Raw genomic sequence first — 18140 nt, 5'->3', positions numbered from 1 at the left:
AGCCATACCCACCACTTTCCACAGTAGTGCCCATTGTTGAGAAATTCAAGGCTTGTGGCAGGCCTGTCAGATAGTGGATAACCTGCCGCCACGTGTGTGAGATGAGTGGTAATGAACAGGCATTCAAAGTCGGCTCCATGCATGTAGCGCTCGTGGCCAAATTGCAAGGGAGAAGCAACTAGTGCGGGTGACCCACAAAAAGAGGACACTGACTTGCCACACGTCGGAATGGCAGTAGGAAAACCCAGGAAGCTGAGGTTTTTGCACATGTTCATGAGTGTTATAGTTGGCCTGTACAAGGAGAGAACGCACGGCCCCTCTGAAACAGGGCGAGAGCCCGCGTGGTTATTTTGCGCCTCCGGGCACCAGGGCCCCTGGGGGGATCAGGGAAATCACAAACTCCATCCACCCAGGTAGTACCAGGCAATGGCCAGCACCTTCTGGACAAAGCCCTGGTCCTGTCCTGTCCTCAAGCTTATCTGGACATCCGACACTCCAGCATGACAGTCAATCAAAGCCTATATTGAGTTTGACCAAGAACTGGTTAACTCACCACAGCACGGTCCTCTCCATTTCCAGAGCACCATTTCAATGTTTCTGAACTAATTTGTAAATATCGTATCTTGAGCTATACACTCCTTAACACAGCTCGGTGCCATATGTTTCCCACGTTTCCAAATGGCACGTAAACAGATGCCCTTAGCCGTTTACCAAGTGTATCAAACACCTTTATAATCACAGCTCTTTGAAATATCTTTGGTCATTTTTTTAAAGTATTTTACTCCACAAACATACAGTTGAATACTTTTATTACAAACAATGCACTTGAGTTTGCAAAATATTTCTGAATATACAGCACCAGGGGAAAAGGTTTTTGAGATTTGTGTAGCATACTGTAGATAGCATCTCCTCTGGAAAGGGGTGTGCAGAAATCCCGACTTGCAGAAAGCTGATGTTTCTCATCTCATTCCACATGTTTCACATCTCTTTCCTTGGCTTTTAATGTTATGGCTATTAATACAAGCTTCCTTAAGCTGTTCTGAAAGCAAGCACCAAAATCCGATGACTGACATCGCCCTTTGCGTGATCCTTGCTTTTGCGTGTTTAAGAGACTTTCAATGACAGGACTTCAGCGTTCCTTTTCTTCCAAAGTCCCTGGTCAAGGCCAAGCGTCATCAGCTGGGTCTGTGTGGGACTTTTGTCCGTAACAACCTCAGAATGCGCTCGTTTTTTGTGAGGTCAGCGGGCAGCTCATTATTCTAAAACACACAGAACAGAAGAGCAAATTCTTATTTAGAAAAGATACCAGCAATTACACTAGGCAGTGCATGAAATTGAAAGCACATGATTTGAGTAATCACTTTGTTTTGTGTTTTGTGTTTTGTTTCCCTGTATATACATTCATGGCAAAGCTTTTGTTCTTCCAGACTTAAGTGACTTAAAAATAATATTTATAGTAACAGGCAGGTTTCAGTTGACGAGAACAAAGGAAAATGCTTTCCACTCTAAATTCCAATGATTAGCAGATTCCGAGGAAGGCCTGTGCCGTCACTGAAGAGTCATCTAACATCCTTCATCTGCCTTTTGAACTTTTACTTCAGGAAGATGTTTTCTCTGTCCACAGCGTAGGACAAATAAAATGGAATTTAGCTTCATTCCAGAGTCCGTCAGGCTTGCAAACAATAATGGTAAAGAGGTCTATCAACATGACGTCTATTGGAGAGAGTCCCTCCCACATGTGCAAGTACTTTAATACCTACACACTGTTACTTTCAGTCACTTCTGTGGTCTGTTTGCAGTTATATCTACAGTATGTATACTGTACCTTTTTCTTAGCCGTGTTTTTTGTGTTTTTTGTCTTTGTTTTTGTCTTGTGCTGCATGTTGCACTGCTTGCCCCTCTGCTGATCAATAAAGTATTTTGAATTGAATTGAAAGATATACATTTATACTGTACATTTGTCTGCATGTGCCTGTGTATAAGCTTGTATATGCTTTCACTTGTGCTGCGAAAGGACAGTAATATCTACCTACCAGTCGAAAGGGAATATTTATAAATTTGTCAGCATTACACTGAAGCTTTTATAGTTGCGAACAGATAATTTAAATGAACGTTCATATAAAGTTTGACATGAAAGTTTAGGAGCTCTGTGCAAAGCACAAAGTGGTTTTCCGTTTTTTAAATCATAGGATTGTGTTCTTACCGGTGTCTTTTGCAAATCAGCAATGTTATTTCTCACAAGTGTGCAATTTCTTCTTTACTAGCGAAGGATGCACTGCGCATGCTTCACGTGTGAATCTATTTTTGTGACACAAATAGATGTACATGAGGGTGAAAAGACCAGAACATTTCTGTATACCTTATTTTGTAGTGAAGGGTCTGCATTAGCACCGAGCAATAGCACCACGGTTCTTACATTTCCTCCCATTACAGCTGCATGGAGGGCTGTTGATCCATTCTGGTGATGAAAAAGAAATATAGCAAAACACTACACGGTTCTGGAGACATGGGCACACACTCAGTTGTGGGTGTTGACATGGGGTAACTTAAAGAATGTTACCCCATGTCAACCCAATAAACACACCCCAGCCTCTTGTACTGTAGTACAAACTATATCAGCAGGAAATACGGAAATTACAAACAAAATAACAATCATTCATATATTTAAAATATTTACAGTGCCTCACATAAGCATTCAGAACCTTCACAGTTCTCACCTTTTGTTACTTTGACGCTTGCTGTCGTGACTCTTTGAAGTAGCAATTGATATTATATAGACAACCTACCTGATGCATTCAAAGTAAAAAATAAAAAATAATCAGATGATGAGTAAAAAATGGAAAAGCCATGATTGTGTAGGTTTTAAAGTCGTTTGCACCCAGACACTGCCTAAATGAGGCTGTTCCTATTGAGTGAGAAGCCAGGCGAAGAGGAAACTGGTTATGGGTGCCCAGTATGAGGCCAAATGCAACTTGTACAGTCCTTGAGTGGCCCAGTCAAGTCAAAGTCCTGACTTGAATCCTACCGAGAACTGATGGGAAGTCTTGAACACTGATGTCCATGGGGGATCCCAAAGTAATCTGAAAGCTTGAGCAATTCAGCCAAGAAGAATGGCTAAAAATTGATCTACACTGGTTTGCAACATTGGTAGAGATTTTCCTAAAAAGACTTGCGGCTGTACCTGCTGCCCAAGGTGTTTCCATCAATTACTGACGGGTCATTATTTGAGGGTCTGAATAATTATGCAATCCAGATTTTCAGTTTTTTCCTTTTAGTTTCTGCTGACAATTACAGTAACTTATCTTATTCCTTCAAGTCTTCAGATTGAGTATTCAGAGTTTGATTAAATTCTTAACGTAAATATTTATTTTGGCAATATTTTGTCATTATTTCTTAATTTGTCAAAATTGGACACCATAAGAAGGCTGCACTGTATGTGTCTTAAGTAATTATTGTTTGTAAAAATCAAAGTTTCAAAATGAACTGACTAGTCGCAAATATAAGAACGTGAAAAATCACACAAAGTGTGGTACCAGGAAGTGGCAGAACCCCAGGACTGCACAGAGAGCGGGATCTGTCCTCTCCCACACTTTCAAACACTACACCCAGAGGAGCCGAAGTCAACACTCAGGGTCAGTCAGCCCACACATGCCTATTGTTCCCAGGGAGGAGAAGGAACAGGAAAACGGAATACAGTATCGTCCTGCGCCTCACCTTCAGAAGGCGGAGAGAGGGGGAGAATTTGAGAAGTTCCTCAATGACATCATTATACCCTTTGTAAGCCGCCTTAAATAGAGCTGTGGATCCATCCTTTAAAGCACATAGAAAACAGTTACTGTGTAATGGTTTGTAGAACATACTGTATACTGCAGGTATATGTAACCTAAAATAACATAAAACAGCATTTTGACAGTGGTTTGGAAAGTGCAACTGAGATAAATGAGTGGTAAATCCAATGTACAGTAATTAAGAACACCAGAGAAGATCTCAAAGGAAATGAACAGATAACCCTCCTTCTATAAGACTGATCCACGGCACAAAGAGTCTCGAGAAACACTCTCCCACTGCGCCAACGGAGAGGCGTACTTTCCTGTCTGCGTCCCGATCTGCTCCTCGCAACAGAAGGACCTTCACCACTTCGCTGTGTCCCATCTGCGCTGCCATCCAGAGTGGAGCCGTTCCATCCTGCAGGAGAGACAAGGTTAGGAACAGGGACCTGGGACTGTCCGGGCACTGAGAGAACAGGGACTGGGCACTGAGAGAACAGGGGCACTGGGCACTGAGAGAACAGGGACTGGGCACTGAGAGAACAGGGGCACTGGGCACTGAGAGAACAGGGACTGGGCACTGAGAGAACAGGGGCACTGGGCACTGAGAGAACAGGAGCACTGGGCACTGAGAGAACAGGAGCACTGGGCACTGAGAGAACAGGGACTGGGCACTGTCTAGGCAGTGAGAGAACAGGGACACTGCCCGGGCACTGGGAGAACAGGGGCACTGACACTCAGAGAACAGGGACACTGTCTGGGCAATGAGAGAACAGGGACACTATCTGGACACTGAGAGAACAGGGGCACTGTTCCAGACACCTGAAGAAGGCCCCACAGCCAAAAAGCCAAAATAAACCTTCACCTGTTCCTTTATAACCCAACTTGCCCCTTTATTTGTGAAAGCATAGTATAAGATAAGGCCTTAAAGTAAGCAAGTATAATTTTAAAAATATTCTGCAGTCTGTGACAGTCCTGCATACTCTGCAGCAGAGCAAATGGTACTGTTACCTTAAAAGGAGTGTAGGAAGGCATGTAGTACACTATTATTTCTATCAGAAGCAGTGTTTTAATTCTGGAGATGTTCTTACCTCTCGCGGCTGGTTGACCTTGGCTCCAGAAGAAAGGAGCTGACGGATGACAGTGACGTGCCCTTCTTGGGCAGCAAGGAAGAGGGGAGTGGCTCCATCCTGGTAAACCAATACCGAAATACACCGTGATGTGATAAAACAACGTCAACCTCTTTTATATAATGGTAAATATTCTTTCATTAGAGAAGTTGGCCATATCATCAGCTATATCACCCTGCAACTCACAGCTGGCAGCCCACTGAAGCTCATCAGTGTGAGCCTGGCCAGTACCTGGATGGGAGACCTCCTGGGAAAGCTGAGGCTGCTGCTGGAAGAGGTGTCAGTGGGGCCAATAGGGGGCGCTCACCCTGTGGTCTGAGTGGGTCTTAATGCCCCAGTATAGTGACGGGGACACTGTACTGTAAAAAGGCCCCGTATATCGCATGAGATGTAAAACTGAGGTCCTGACTCTCTGTGACCATTAAAATCCCCAGAGCATTTCTCGAAAAGTGTAGGGGTGTCCTGGCCAAATTTCTCTTTGGCCTCCTAATAATCCCCATCTCTGAACTGTCTTCATCCCTCTGCTCCCCTCCCCACTGAGAGCTGGTGTGTGGGGAGCGTACTGGCGCATCATCCAGGTGGGGCTGCACACTGGTGGTGGTGGAGGGGATCCCCATTACCTGTAAAGCGCTTTGAGTGGAGTGTCCAGAAAAGCGCTATATAAGTGTAACCAATTATTATTATTAAGTTCAGAGCAGGATACTGGTATTTTTGGTAGACTCACAGTTTTGTGCCCCCTCTAGTGGTGACAATTACAATTGGCTAAAGACAGCACCCTTGCAGTTAGGAAGGCTAATACAACACTTTCCTTTCCCGGTCCTCCTCTGCCTAGTCAAAGGAGTGACTTGATTAACACGTAAACAAACTGCATCTTTCTGGAAGCATTTCCAATGCCTGTTTTTAATGAACTGAAGCACCACTAGCTGTTAGGCCTGGGAGAGGATGTGTCCTCGTATGGCACAGAGGAAATCCTACTTCCAAAATTACAGACAGTAGTGGGACTCACGTTTAGCTGGTCATGGACATTAGCGCCGTGTTTTAGCAGGGATTCTACCACGCTTGTGTGACCATATTGACAGGCTGCTGATAAGGCAGTGCCTCCGTCCTGTAAGCATATCACCGAATTAGTCAAGCCTTTTATATAAGAGCCTTTTATTTTCAGCATATATGTACATGCACATATGATACATGTGACATAAAGAGGAAAAATATTAAGCACAAAAATTAATAACTGTACCTGTCACCAACAGTTACGGTTTGTATGAGGGGAAGATAATTCCAGATATAACACATTTGAAACATAATTTCACCTACATGGTCTGTGCTGGAGAAAATGAAATCTGAGACATCAACACTCAAAATAATTGTAGAAAAGATACAAGGCATTCCAGATACTCTGAAACCCATTCCAGATACTCTGAAACTTGTTCCAGATACTCTGAAATCCATTCCTCCTATCCTGCAAAGATGCAGCAGGTCTTTCAAGAGATGTGTGTTCAGTTGTTAGGTGAAGCTGTTGGCTGTTGGCTAACGGGCGTGTTTGGCCTGTGCTTCCAATTCAGTAAGATCATGTTCTTTCCCCTTTGTGACTGACAGAAGTAGAAGCTGAGAAGAGTTGAAGGATGAACTGGTAAATTAAAGATCACCACATAAATAAACAGCTTGGGTAATTGGAATACTACAAGTAAAGATGATATGTTATCTAATACATTGTTCCAAAACTTAATGACAAGAAGGCATTAGGGTAGCTATGAACCGCACTGTGAGCACTGTATCGTAATAATTCATATTGAATAAGATGTATTTTAGTATTACAAGAAAATAAAAATGTACTATATTGAAATATTCAAATCAAATATTAGTCATGCTGTCACACTAGAACACAAGCATTACTGATTAATTTTGTTAATGGAAAACAGACTCATTAAAACAGTTGTTTCAGGTCCATCAACTTGTTATTAAGAATGACTAAATGTCCACTACAGAAGCTGTTCGTATCTTTTAGAAGTAATATATCTTTTCCTTTTAGCAAGTCATGACACAGTTATACGGTGTATGTGATGGTGTAATTCTAGGCAGATGGCGTTCAAACCTTGGTCTGAAATTCGGTGGAGGCTCCAAACTCAAAGAGAAGCTTCACAATGTCATTGTGCCCCTGCTGTGCAGCGAAGAACAGCGCAGTGGACCCTGTCTGCAGAACAGAATGGACATGAAGGACACATTCAGCACCCAGGTTGTGTTTATTCTCACAGAAGAACTCAGAAAACACCAGATCTTGAATTTGGTTTGTTTTTCTTCTTGGCATTTCTGTAATGAAAGTGAATCAAAATGGCATTTGTACTGTACATTCATTTGAAAGGTTAAAAATGAGAGGAGGCCATTTGGAAGAAGCCTGGGTACTGGCTTTACCCTCAAGGCTGGGTAGCTTGTTACACACTCCCACCACCCTTTGTGTAATCTCTCAGCAAGAATCTCTGCATTTGCAAATTGGTAAAGTGCAAAGTGTCTTTACTACTTTCCAAAAAAAAAAACATTTCTTAAACATGATTCCTACCAGTTGTAGTTTATTAAATTATATTTACCATCTTTGAGCCAAAGATTTTAAGTACGTTGTGTATATATACTGAACATCTTAAGGCACTTTTCACTTTATTTATGCATATATTATGGGTACGTATTCTGAATATTGATTAAATGTTTGTGCTCTCATTTTGATAAACTGATCTTTCATGATTGACCATGGGTGATTTTCATAAGCACGAAATTGTCTCATTAGTCACGGAGATGACTGGGCTCAGGTGTTGAGCTGATATACAATCTGTTGAATACCCAGCCTGGTGAAAACCAAGAGCACAAAATGCAGAAAGGAATAAGTATGAACCACTTATCGGGAGAACAATGTATTTGTGCCTTTGATGTGTTGAAGCCACACCCTAGGCGGTCTTGCAAGCAATGGAACCCAATCGTCTTCAGTTACAAATCGAGGTCTTGTGACGATCACCACAGTGGATGTCAGTGAGTGATGATCTGGGCAGGAGTGTCCTGCTGCTGCAGAGCTCCACATGTAGAGATTGCTGGCAGCCCGACTACACAGTGCTACATGGGTCAAGCCCAAAACCTCATCTGCTGTGCTTCTTGTGGGCTCATCCTGACATGACACCATTCCAGTGGGATCGCACACACCCTCGCTGGTGGCGTGAGAGCTCTCCCGGGCGGTGAGAATGGAACAGTTGTGCCATGGATACGTTATTCACCAGCCGGGATGAGTTGGGAGGAGGTGTGGAATTCATGGCTCAGAGCCCAGTGAACAATCACCTGCAGGCTCTACAAGAGGAATCTATGCTGCTTCCAACAGAGGAAGGGGACATACACTAACACCTGTCATGATACAAACTTCCTGAACTTGTTGCAGTTCCATGTTTCTTTCTGCCCAGTTTACTGTATATTTTCAACTCATATTCATTGTAACAAACTCAGTTATACCCATTAAAGGAGAGGAAATTCAATGGACAGTTGCCATAGAACATACCGTTTTATCTATTTGAAACAGTTCTTTCTCAGTTATAGACAACCCTAAACTTTTCGTAATTAACTGTGTCCTGACCATGTACAGTACATTAGACTATCTCCAGCTAGAGGTACTGCAAGTAGGATTTATTTTTCCTGCTGTTAACGATACCATTCCATTAGCTGTGAAAACAACATGCAGCATGAAAACCATTGATCCAAAAAGCCAACACTTTTGCGTTACTATTATGAATTATAATAAGAGCTCTGTTACATAAATTAAAGAGTATCCAGAGAGCCACATCGTACCTATTTACCACTGAACCTATGAAGAATTCAAATAAACAAAGATTCCTTTAAAAACATTTTGCTGCTAATAGTAAAGTGATGGATACAGATAATACTCACAAAGCCATTAGCCAGTATTTGGTCTCTTAGGCAATACCTTTTCAAAAGTAACTCTTCTACAGAGAGGCCTCTCATCTATAATGCATAATGTTTAATGTTTCTGCCCACTGTCTGTGATCTATTAAAATTATTGCTGTCTGCATTCAAGGTTTCAAATGCATTTATATCTTTCAGATTTAAAAAGAACTTACACAGCACGTATTTTAAAGTAGCCAGATAATAAAAGCAATATAATTAGCCAGACAAAACTGGATACTCACCCTCTGTAATAAGTGTTGAGCACAAACTATAATTTGAAGTAACTGCTAAAGACCAGGGGGTGGGAACCACCTTAATCACTGGACCACCTAACAGCCTTTGAAGAGTGATCTGGGTTTCAAGAAAGTGAGACTCATCAAACACAGACAATGTTGACTCAGGCTCTGAACTGCCTGAGTCTAACCCGAATTGTCTTGGTTGCTGCTAGCATGCAAACAAGTTGAGATTATGAGTGGTGTTCTACCTGTAATTATGGTTAGCATAATGAATACACATCCTTTGCAGGCGGGCAGTGTTTACAGAAGCAAGGAGCACACAGAAGGAAAATCTACCGAAGTCCTGGCAGGACACAGTCACTGGAGGTTTAGCTAATCTCACTGCTGTGTAATCCACAGCTCCTAATCTTTCAGCAACACTGAACTTCAGCGATACCAGAGAAGATGCTACCGATAATCTGTGGTTGTGACTTGATGTTAGATAAACAGCAACAAAATCTCCCTCAACAACACCAGCTTCTGTTCCACATGCGCAAGCACATCGTCTTTGGGATATTCCCTTCAGAGGTGCCGAAAGTAACATGATTTGAATCACTGCTGTAACTGCTGTGGCCCTTATAACTGAAGTTATCAGTTAACCTCACAACTACCTTTGGGGATGCACTTTGGATTAAAAGTAATGATAAGGGTTTTTGTTCTAGAAATAAGAGCACATTTTAAGAGCAGTAGCTTTACCTTTCTAATGCAATGGATGACCCTGTTTTTGTGAGCAAAGTTCAGTGAATTCAAATATGATGCTTCTTAGCATTAGTTTTGGGTCGGGCTTAATTTTAAACCTAATGTGCATAAAAATAAAATAACCTTTTTGCTCTTTAGCGCTGCTATCCTTGTCAAAATGATCATGGTCTCTGCCATCAGAAAACAAATTCGATCAAGTTCCAGCTCTAGCACAGTTCTCAATCTACAAGTACTGCGGTTCGGCCACCTCTGCTCTAGAGTTCAAGAATAAAAGGTGGCGCGGAAGTCGAGACAGCCTATAGCCCCTCGCCGGGCTCACATGTTACCTCTCTCTGCAGGTTGATGTCTGCGCCCTGCATGATCAGCTCCCTGACGCTCTCGTAGTGACCGCTGTAGGACGCCACCATCAGGGCCGTCGTTCCTAGCTGAACACAGAACGCAGAACACACTCCAATCAGCGGTGCGCAGCAGCTCCGGCTCTCTGAGGAAAACTCTCAGTGATGCGAAAGAAGTGCGAACACCTCCACAACACAGCCTCGCCGGTTTCTCCACGTGCTGCATACAACGCTAATTTACTGCAGTCCGCCCTTCACACTCTCTCCCACACTGCAGCTTCTTCCTGCCATTCTCCACGTGCTCTATTTCAGATGCAAATGCCTGTGTTCTTACAGCTTCTTTCAACTGTCCTGCATAAACATCCCCTGGTTGCCCAAAATGTGCTGTATAGAAGCACTGGAGAGGATTTCAAATCCAGTTCAAATGACATTTAATTTTATCCAATCTCATCAAGCCAAAGGAACTCTGTTTAAACCAAGAATCCATGCAGTAATAAAGATACAGATACGTATATTACCCATATCGTGGGCAAATCTACTGAAGAGTGATGTGAGGGCTAGAAGGAGCAAAGGAAGAGCACTATTATTATTATTATAGGGGACAAATTTCATCTACCCCTGCAGTGCAGCTCCCACCTGAAAGTGACAGGCTGTAGCCAAGAGGAAAAGGCGGCCCCTCTACACTAATGATTTAACAATCATTGTAACAGAACAACCAGTTCATTTTATTCTAGATATGTATTGGCGGTGTGGCATAACATGGGAGCTTGTTCAGTGTGGAGGCAGAGCCCTAGATTAAGGGTGATGCGTTGCCTTAGTAACCCCAGCTGTCCTGGCTGATTAAGGACGAGCCGCAGCTGAGGGGCCCTTTTAGACACACGGAGCTCCTCCTGGATGGACGAGCAGACCCCCGCAAGGGGACAACCTTCCACCGACAACCCCGGAAGGGGATTGTGACGAGAGCGTTGAGGCCATGTTTTTTCTTCTTTTTTTTTTCCACCTCGCCCTCCTTTTCTTCCAGTGTGGACCCCACTGAATAGGGATGATTCAGTCTGGATGCCGCTGTGCAAAGTAGTGTTTCTTATTCTGTTTCTTTATTTCTTTTTTTTGGGGGGGTTTCTGCTAGCCTCACGTCAGTGCCTCCACCCCCTCAGACGGGGCGTTGACAGTAACCGGCGCTCGCCGCGGCTCCTCCTGCTCCCGCACTGTTACAGCAGCACATGCACAGCAGAAGCCTGCGTCTGATTAATGGTGCAGTCAGCTGGTGTGCTTCTTCAGAAGGGTGAAATGCTGCACTAGCTAGCTTGGTCGACGGGCAGCCTGCTGGCCACAGGGCGATGCGACTCGAACCCCATTCAGAGCTGCAGGGTGGAGATGGGATGGAGGAGGGATGCAGGAGATGAATGTGAAGGGAGGGGTTTGAGTCTGATGTACAGGGCTAATTTCTGTAATGATGGTGATTAGGAACAGCTGTGTGTTCCAGCAGGCAGTGTCTGGACAGCGGGGTCAGGCAGTGTGTGGGCAGTGGGGTCAGGCAGGGTGTGGGCAGTGGGGTCAGGCAGTGTCTGGACAGCGGGGTCAGGCAGTGTGTGGGCAGTGGGGTCAGGCAGTGTGTGGGCAGTGGGGTCAGGCAGGGTGTGGGCAGTGGGGTCAGGCAGGGTGTGGACAGTGGGGTCAGGCAGGATGTGGACAGGGGGGTCAGGCAGTGTGTGGACAGGGAGGTCAGGCATTATGTGGAAAGTAGGGTCAGGCAGGGTGTGGACAGCAGGGTCAGGCATTGTGTGGACAGAGGGTCAGGCAGTGTGTGGACAGATGGTCAGGCAGTGTGTGGACAGTGAGGGGTGGGCAGTGTGTGGACAGAGGGTCAGGCAGGGTGTGGACAGTGAGGGGTGGGCAGTGTGTGGACAGTGTGTGGGCAGGGTGTGGACAGAGGGGTCAGGCAGTGTGTGGACAGTGAGGGTCAGGCAGGGTGTGGACAGAGGGGTGGGCAATGTGTGGATAGAGGGGCCAGGCAGGCTGTGGGCAGTGGGTGGGCAGTGGGTGGGCAGGGTGTGGACAGTGAGGAGTCAGGCAGTGTGTGGACAGTGGGTGGGCAGGGTGTGGACAGAGGGGTCAGGCAGTGTGTGGACAGTGAGGAGTCAGGCAGTGTGTGGACAGTGTGTGGGCAGGGTGTGGACAGTGGGTGGGCAGTGTGTGGACAGAGGGCGTAGTTCAGGTTCATGCACACCCATACACTGTCTCTGCAGTCCACATCTACTCGACCACTGTTCAGCAGCAGCTGCAGGAGAGCCAGGTTCCCCTTCCTCGCTGCCCAAAACACAGCATTGGCAAGCGGCGTTTCCTTCTGCCCAGACACAGGAGAAACAAAGACAGCAAGTGAATAAGAGCACGCACACACCAGGTGAGAATACAAGCCCCTTACTTCATGACCAAGACAATAACAAAACAAAACAAGGAAACACGGAGAAGAACCAAGTCAACAAAGGGATATACAGTATAGTAGAGGTAAAAAACAAATCAATTCTTAACCTGCACCAATCTAGTCAAGAAGCTGCCGCAGTTTACTGGATGTGGGAGTTTGGCTGCTTTAACTCTCTTGGCAAAACACAAAAATGTCTATGCTGCACATACCTGTAAATGGATGTTGTAAACAGGGCTATCAAGAAATACATAAAAGGGCTTTTCAATAGCTAAGGGACGAAGAATTTCCATTGTAAGACATACGTTTGTCCACTGCAAAATGATATTAAGGCCGTGGTACATGCAGTCTGGCAGCTCCACACAGTCTCCAGATCTGTTCAGCAAGAATCGCCGTGGCAGCAGCACGTCAGATCTGACACAGCAGAAATCGGGGACACACGCCTAGTCATGCTCACACGGACACTCAGCTTCACCCAGGGCAGGCCTGTGTACTCACGAACAAGCACAGTAATGGTGGTAGTGCTGTACCTACTAAATTATTATTTGAGAGGCTCTTATATAACTTTCATATGCATTCATTGGAATCTTCTACTGCAAATGCAAACTGAGCCAAAGATCCTGGAATGAATAGCACATCTTTACATTTTTTTAAGTACGGGGCAGTTGAGAAATTATGGTTTTAAATTGTTAGCCCCACTGTGCGGATTTAACTAAAAAGGTTATTTTCCCTTGTAAGTGATTTGAGATTTGTTGATTAAAAATTGCATCTAGTGTAACTGAAAGACTAAGCTTTTGTTTAAATAAGTCTGCGACGCAAATAAACGATTGGTGTCGAACAGCTACAGACAATTGTTATGAAGCACTGGACGTAAATATTCGCAAGAGCAATCCTGACTTCTTGTCTAATTACGAGAAGGTATGAGCTTAATCTTAATCAGTCCAGGTCAATTGTACCACCTTTCCATGCTGTACTCCTTACAGCTGTAGAACAGGCCACAGCACAACAGCAGGACATTGAAAGAACACTAGAAAGGGAATACAGGCTGAAGCTAGATTATTGTTCTAGCTTCTCTGTAGCGTTTTTAGGTTTATAGTTATCAACGGGGCAAAACAACCACAGATACTGTAGGTAAACACATGGATTTATATATCCTAGAAACTGTTTTGACTGTCAGATGATTGCCTGAATCTTATTGCCTTGAAACATGTCTATTTAAACTAATGATTGTCTATAATGTATTTTACAGCTTCCTTTCAATCAGACGGTCTGACATCTTCAGCTCCCGTACTGTATGTTATGGAACTGAGAAAAGAGCCTATTTCACCACATCTTTTTATTAAACAATTCATAATGTTAGAATAATACTGACATCGTATTTGTAAGTGCTGATTGACATCTTTACATGATTAGTCGTGAAAGATACGTTCACGTACTTTGGTAATATAATGTAACATAATTTCCTATGCGACTATACAGTATGCGACTATTCTTTTTTCTTTCCCTGGTCTTGCGCTTTTTTTACATGACGTCAGGCATTAATCTGCAAAGTAACCTCCTGAGTTTATCGTGGTCACACCAGGCGGTTACAGTATCTCTCTGCGAAATGAGCACATAAAACTAAGCCCCACTTCAAAATCCGTTTATTTCACAAATACCTAACCTTCGGCTTTAAGGGCATCCCGGCACGATTCACGCGTGGCTCCGTGCAAGCACTGAAGGACAGCGGGGAGATCCCATTAACAGGAAGGAGTTTACTGCGCAGTGATCCAGCGGCAGTTAAAAATACACATCAGCATCCCAAAACGAACGAAATAAGAAGTGTCTGGGTCCACAAAGTTAGGCGCACGGAGTGTAAACATGTTGTTAATTACTGTAATTATAACGACGCACATACAGTACACACATACAGTATAATGTGTCTATACATGATTTACACCATCCATAATTTAAAAGATAAAAAACGTGAAAACCGCAGTTTACCTTGAAGGACATGCTGCAGAGATCTCATTCGACAATCATCTGAGATTAATGCACGACCAGCGACCAGGCTAGGGTGGGTCTCGCCCTGCAGACTTCCCGGCTGTTTTCGGCTGGGAAGCCAGCCCCGAGCTCTGCTCGTGTCGTTGCAGGCGCTGGAGGAGATAACCGTGACCCCCGCAGCCAGGCAGGCACTGCAGTGCCGCTCACAGCAGCATCCCGACGTCTCAGCTGCGCCGCCGACTTGGCTCCGGCGCCCTGACGCGCCGCACGGTGGGGACCAGGCAGGTGCCACAGGCTCGCCCAGGACACCGAGGCGCTGCCCCGCTCTCGGTCCGGCTGCGTGGGTAGCCTGAAACACTGAGCATGCCGGCTGCTGTGTTATTCACGGGCTTGGCTTGTCGTCATTGGCGTTGTTTCGTTATTAGAGCGTTTCTTTCTGAGAGGACGTGAGGAGATGGGAGACACCGGGCAGGTACAAAACTAAAAGTTTGACGTCCTTAGTTGTCTGGGGAAGGACATTTATCTACAGTTCCGTGACAGCGTAAAGCGATGTGATGAGCTACTGTATCATTCACCGCATTGAATGTGTTACTAATGTCATACTTTACAGCAGCGCCCTTGGGCAGAAAAGAAGTCGTAATTAGGGGGAAAAAAACTCCTACCTATGACTTTTTGAGGGCACATTTTGTTTCTTTCCTGGTGGCATCAACACGCTGCCCTACACACTGGCCCTCGGTCTCCATAGGGGGGGGGGGGGGGGCGAGGGGGAAAGACGGGATGAGAAGAAGGCAGTTCAGGCTCATGGCCGGGGTAATTGCCCTCGCTATCACAGAAGGGCAACTGGGCACGGCGCAGGAGAATAGCTGGGGAGGGCGGAGAGAGACACAGGCGTCCGCGGGAAGCTCACCAGGAGACCGAGGGAGCGCAAGAGCGCCCCCCTGCTGGCACTATTGAGCCTAGCAGCAGCAGAAAGGGGAGAGGTTAGAGGACAGTCCAACACCCGGGGGGTGGGGGGTGAGGAACACGACGCCCCCCAGTTCCCTCTCCCCTGAGAGGGACCTCGAGATCCCCAGCGCAGCGGGGATGTTGTCTGGCGGGGGGGCTGGAGTGCACGGGGGGCAGCTGGTCTTGCAGAGACGAGGGAGGCCCTGCCGTCATCAACTGGCATGGGGACCATCGAGCTCAGGGCTGCTGCCCCTGTCCCAGACTCCCTCCCCACTCGGCCGGCTTGCGTGGGCCCGGCCAGCTGCCGTCCGCCGTCTCACACAGCACAGCTCGCACCTGCCCCGCGTCCCGCCTGTTACAGCTCCACCTCCTGGCCACCAGAGGGCCAGCTGGCCCGGCTGCGCAGTGGGGCCCTGGCTCCGGAGGAGGCTCGCGGGGCCGGTGCTGGACACTGCCCTGGGGTTGTCCCGGGGCTCTGCATCACCTTTGCCTTCTGCGGGAGGAGAACGGGGGCGAAATAAGGGGAAAGGGGAGAGGGAAGAGGTGATGGGACAGTCACCGTTAAAAATCTCCAAATCTTTTAAATAAAATACTTTAAAAGAGTGAGAGGAGTGTAAATTGGTAGCTTTGACTCTTTTTCATATATCCCTTGAAAGTGCATAAGAAAAATCCCTGTATTTGTTCTAACATGCCCTAGTAAAGAAAATATTTACTGGAACATAATGTGTTAATAAGCTTAAAGTAAACTTAACCTTTAGGACAGCAACTGATACTGTTGAACACCGAAAGTATCTGTGCTTTTTACACGTCAGTTTGAAAATCTCGAGTTACAGCCATGCTCATTCTCCAGTAGACATCAAATCGTATTTTTATAGTAGTGAAGGAAACATCCTAACTCAAAATACTGTGCTGTGTCTAGATAAGGTATGGCAAGTTAGTACAGGTATCTTACTATTGCTCTGCAATATCACGTGAAGCGCCATCCGGTACACTGGTCTATGAAACATATAGCTTGTGTTTTAAACCCTTCACACGATCTCGATGTGATCTGACTGCCACAAACCAAATCGAAAGGACTGAGTGCTATTCTGGACAATGCAGCTTGAGAACTTAAGGTTCAAGTGCACACATGGCACACTTTGACAACTGCTGCATCACCTCAGTGTGACATGTTTGCATGTGATGTGCTATAAAATTAGCGGGTAACAAACTGGAGTACGAGTCTTGCATGCAATGCTAATCTTACCTCAACAGTTGTGCAGTCCTTCACTGTAATGACTGTTTTCATGAGGAAGGCAGAAGTATTAACTGTAATGCAAAAAATATTAAGCCTAAGACGGAAAAAAATAGATGCTAATTCTCTAGACTAATAATTATATTATAAGGCCTGAACTTCTATGTATGTCTGTTTCTCTGGAACATTTTTAGGTGACTTCAACCAGCTCATTACTACCTAGCAGTAAAATAAGGGATATGAAAAATGTACCATTTTGCTGATTCACAATGTGAATTAGGAAGCACTTCTTGCCTGGGAGTTTCAGACATGAACACAGGCATATTTTTAATACAAGGTAACTGCAATTGTGAATATTTCCTGACAGACTTGACATTATTCATCAGATGCTTTAGTTAATTTTGGGTAGAGTTTGGGACAGAGGGCACTGCGGCAGTTGTTAATTATGTGTACAATAACCACAAGCGCCCACACTGTCAGTGCTTGCTCTGACAGCAGAGCAGATCATTTTCTGCAAAAGCAGCTTAGCTTGATTCGCCAAACGTGGAGTATTTCTTAAAGTGGAACACTAGAGGAAAATAGATACGTATAGGAGAGGAAACCCGAGAAAAAACATGCTCTTTGCCTTTTTTTTGCAATAAAGCTAAATATGTGAACTTTAAGTTTTTGACTTAAGTGTAGTGTAAGTGTGCTATGTGGCGCATGAACATTTTTGGGGAGGGGATAACTTTGGAGAATACTGGAGGAAGAATTTTAGTGTATTACTGAAATGATGTGTCTGTAACACACTGTGGAGAGGGGTATCATAGACAGGAACATCAACAGTCAAAAGTAAAACAGATGTAGGGTAAAGAGAAAGTGCTTTTATTTACAGTGTGACGCAAAAATAAGTTATTCAGCACATCCAAACAAATGCATAAGTATCTTTTTGACCTTTTAACTAGCTTTCTTGAAAGCCCCCTCTATAAATTCAGCCAGACAACTAAGCAGCTTACCAGCTCCAAAACAAAAGACTCTGTATTTGAAACTTTAATCACCTTTGTTCACTTGCTCTCTCCTTCTAGTGTTGCTTGCATGGCAGAGAGTCTGTTCTCTGTCACCCAAACAGCAGATAACAGACTGAACCTGGAAGACTCCACTTCCTGGTTTTTAAACTGTTCTCTGACCAATCACCTTCTCAGAATTGGTCAGATGACCACATTTCCCAGGGAGCAATGGGGGATGACCTGCCATCTTCTGCCATCTGACCAGTAGGAGCAAGATAATTAGTTAAGTGACTTGTAAACCAGGAAGCTGAGACTTTTAGGTGGCTGTTGATCTCTGCTGCAGAAGTAAGCAGAACCTCTGTCCTGTGCTGCACCAGAGGAGAAGGCACCAGAAGGAAGTGACTGAAGAGTCTTGGACAGAGACTGACTTTAGT

At 45.0% G+C, this 18140-nt stretch overlaps 1 protein-coding gene across 5 annotated transcripts; it reads right to left on the bottom strand.

Annotated features, from left to right (window-relative positions):
* Positions 1–792: 792 nt before the first annotated feature.
* Positions 793–15074, bottom strand: ankrd29 (ankyrin repeat domain 29). 5 transcript variants are annotated; one of them, XM_088642016.1, is made up of 10 exons: positions 14542–15074; positions 12367–12483; positions 10131–10229; positions 6990–7088; positions 5904–6002; positions 4859–4957; positions 4087–4185; positions 3715–3810; positions 2360–2458; positions 793–1259 (listed from the first exon to the last, which is right to left on the bottom strand). In XM_088642016.1, the coding sequence occupies exons 1-10, from the start codon at positions 14551–14553 to the stop codon at positions 1176–1178; spliced, it is 903 nt and encodes a 300-aa protein (XP_088498142.1). In that variant the 5' UTR covers positions 14554–15074; the 3' UTR covers positions 793–1175. The 5 variants fall into 5 exon arrangements, with proteins under 5 accessions (XP_088498142.1, XP_088498143.1, XP_088498140.1 ...); XM_088642017.1 differs by having other exon boundaries at positions 12373–12483; positions 14542–15072; XM_088642014.1 differs by lacking the exon at positions 14542–15074 and adding an exon at positions 14222–14520.
* Positions 15075–18140: the final 3066 nt, after the last annotated feature.

The sequence above is a fragment of the Lepisosteus platostomus genome, chromosome 8 (genome assembly GCF_059453375.1).
Source record: "Lepisosteus platostomus isolate fLepPlt1 chromosome 8, fLepPlt1.hap1, whole genome shotgun sequence".
Lineage (NCBI taxonomy): Eukaryota > Metazoa > Chordata > Actinopteri > Semionotiformes > Lepisosteidae > Lepisosteus > Lepisosteus platostomus.
This window is presented reverse-complemented; position numbering and strand designations above follow the sequence as displayed.

Coding starts and splice junctions, on each gene's coding strand:
- ankrd29 (XM_088642014.1), bottom strand. Junction 10,230..12,366: donor ACTGCAGAGACAGTGTATGG/GTGTGCATGAAC, acceptor TTCTGTGTTCAG/CTAGGAACGACGGCCCTGAT. Junction 7,089..10,130: donor ACATCAACCTGCAGAGAGAG/GTAACATGTGAG, acceptor TCTGTTCTGCAG/ACAGGGTCCACTGCGCTGTT.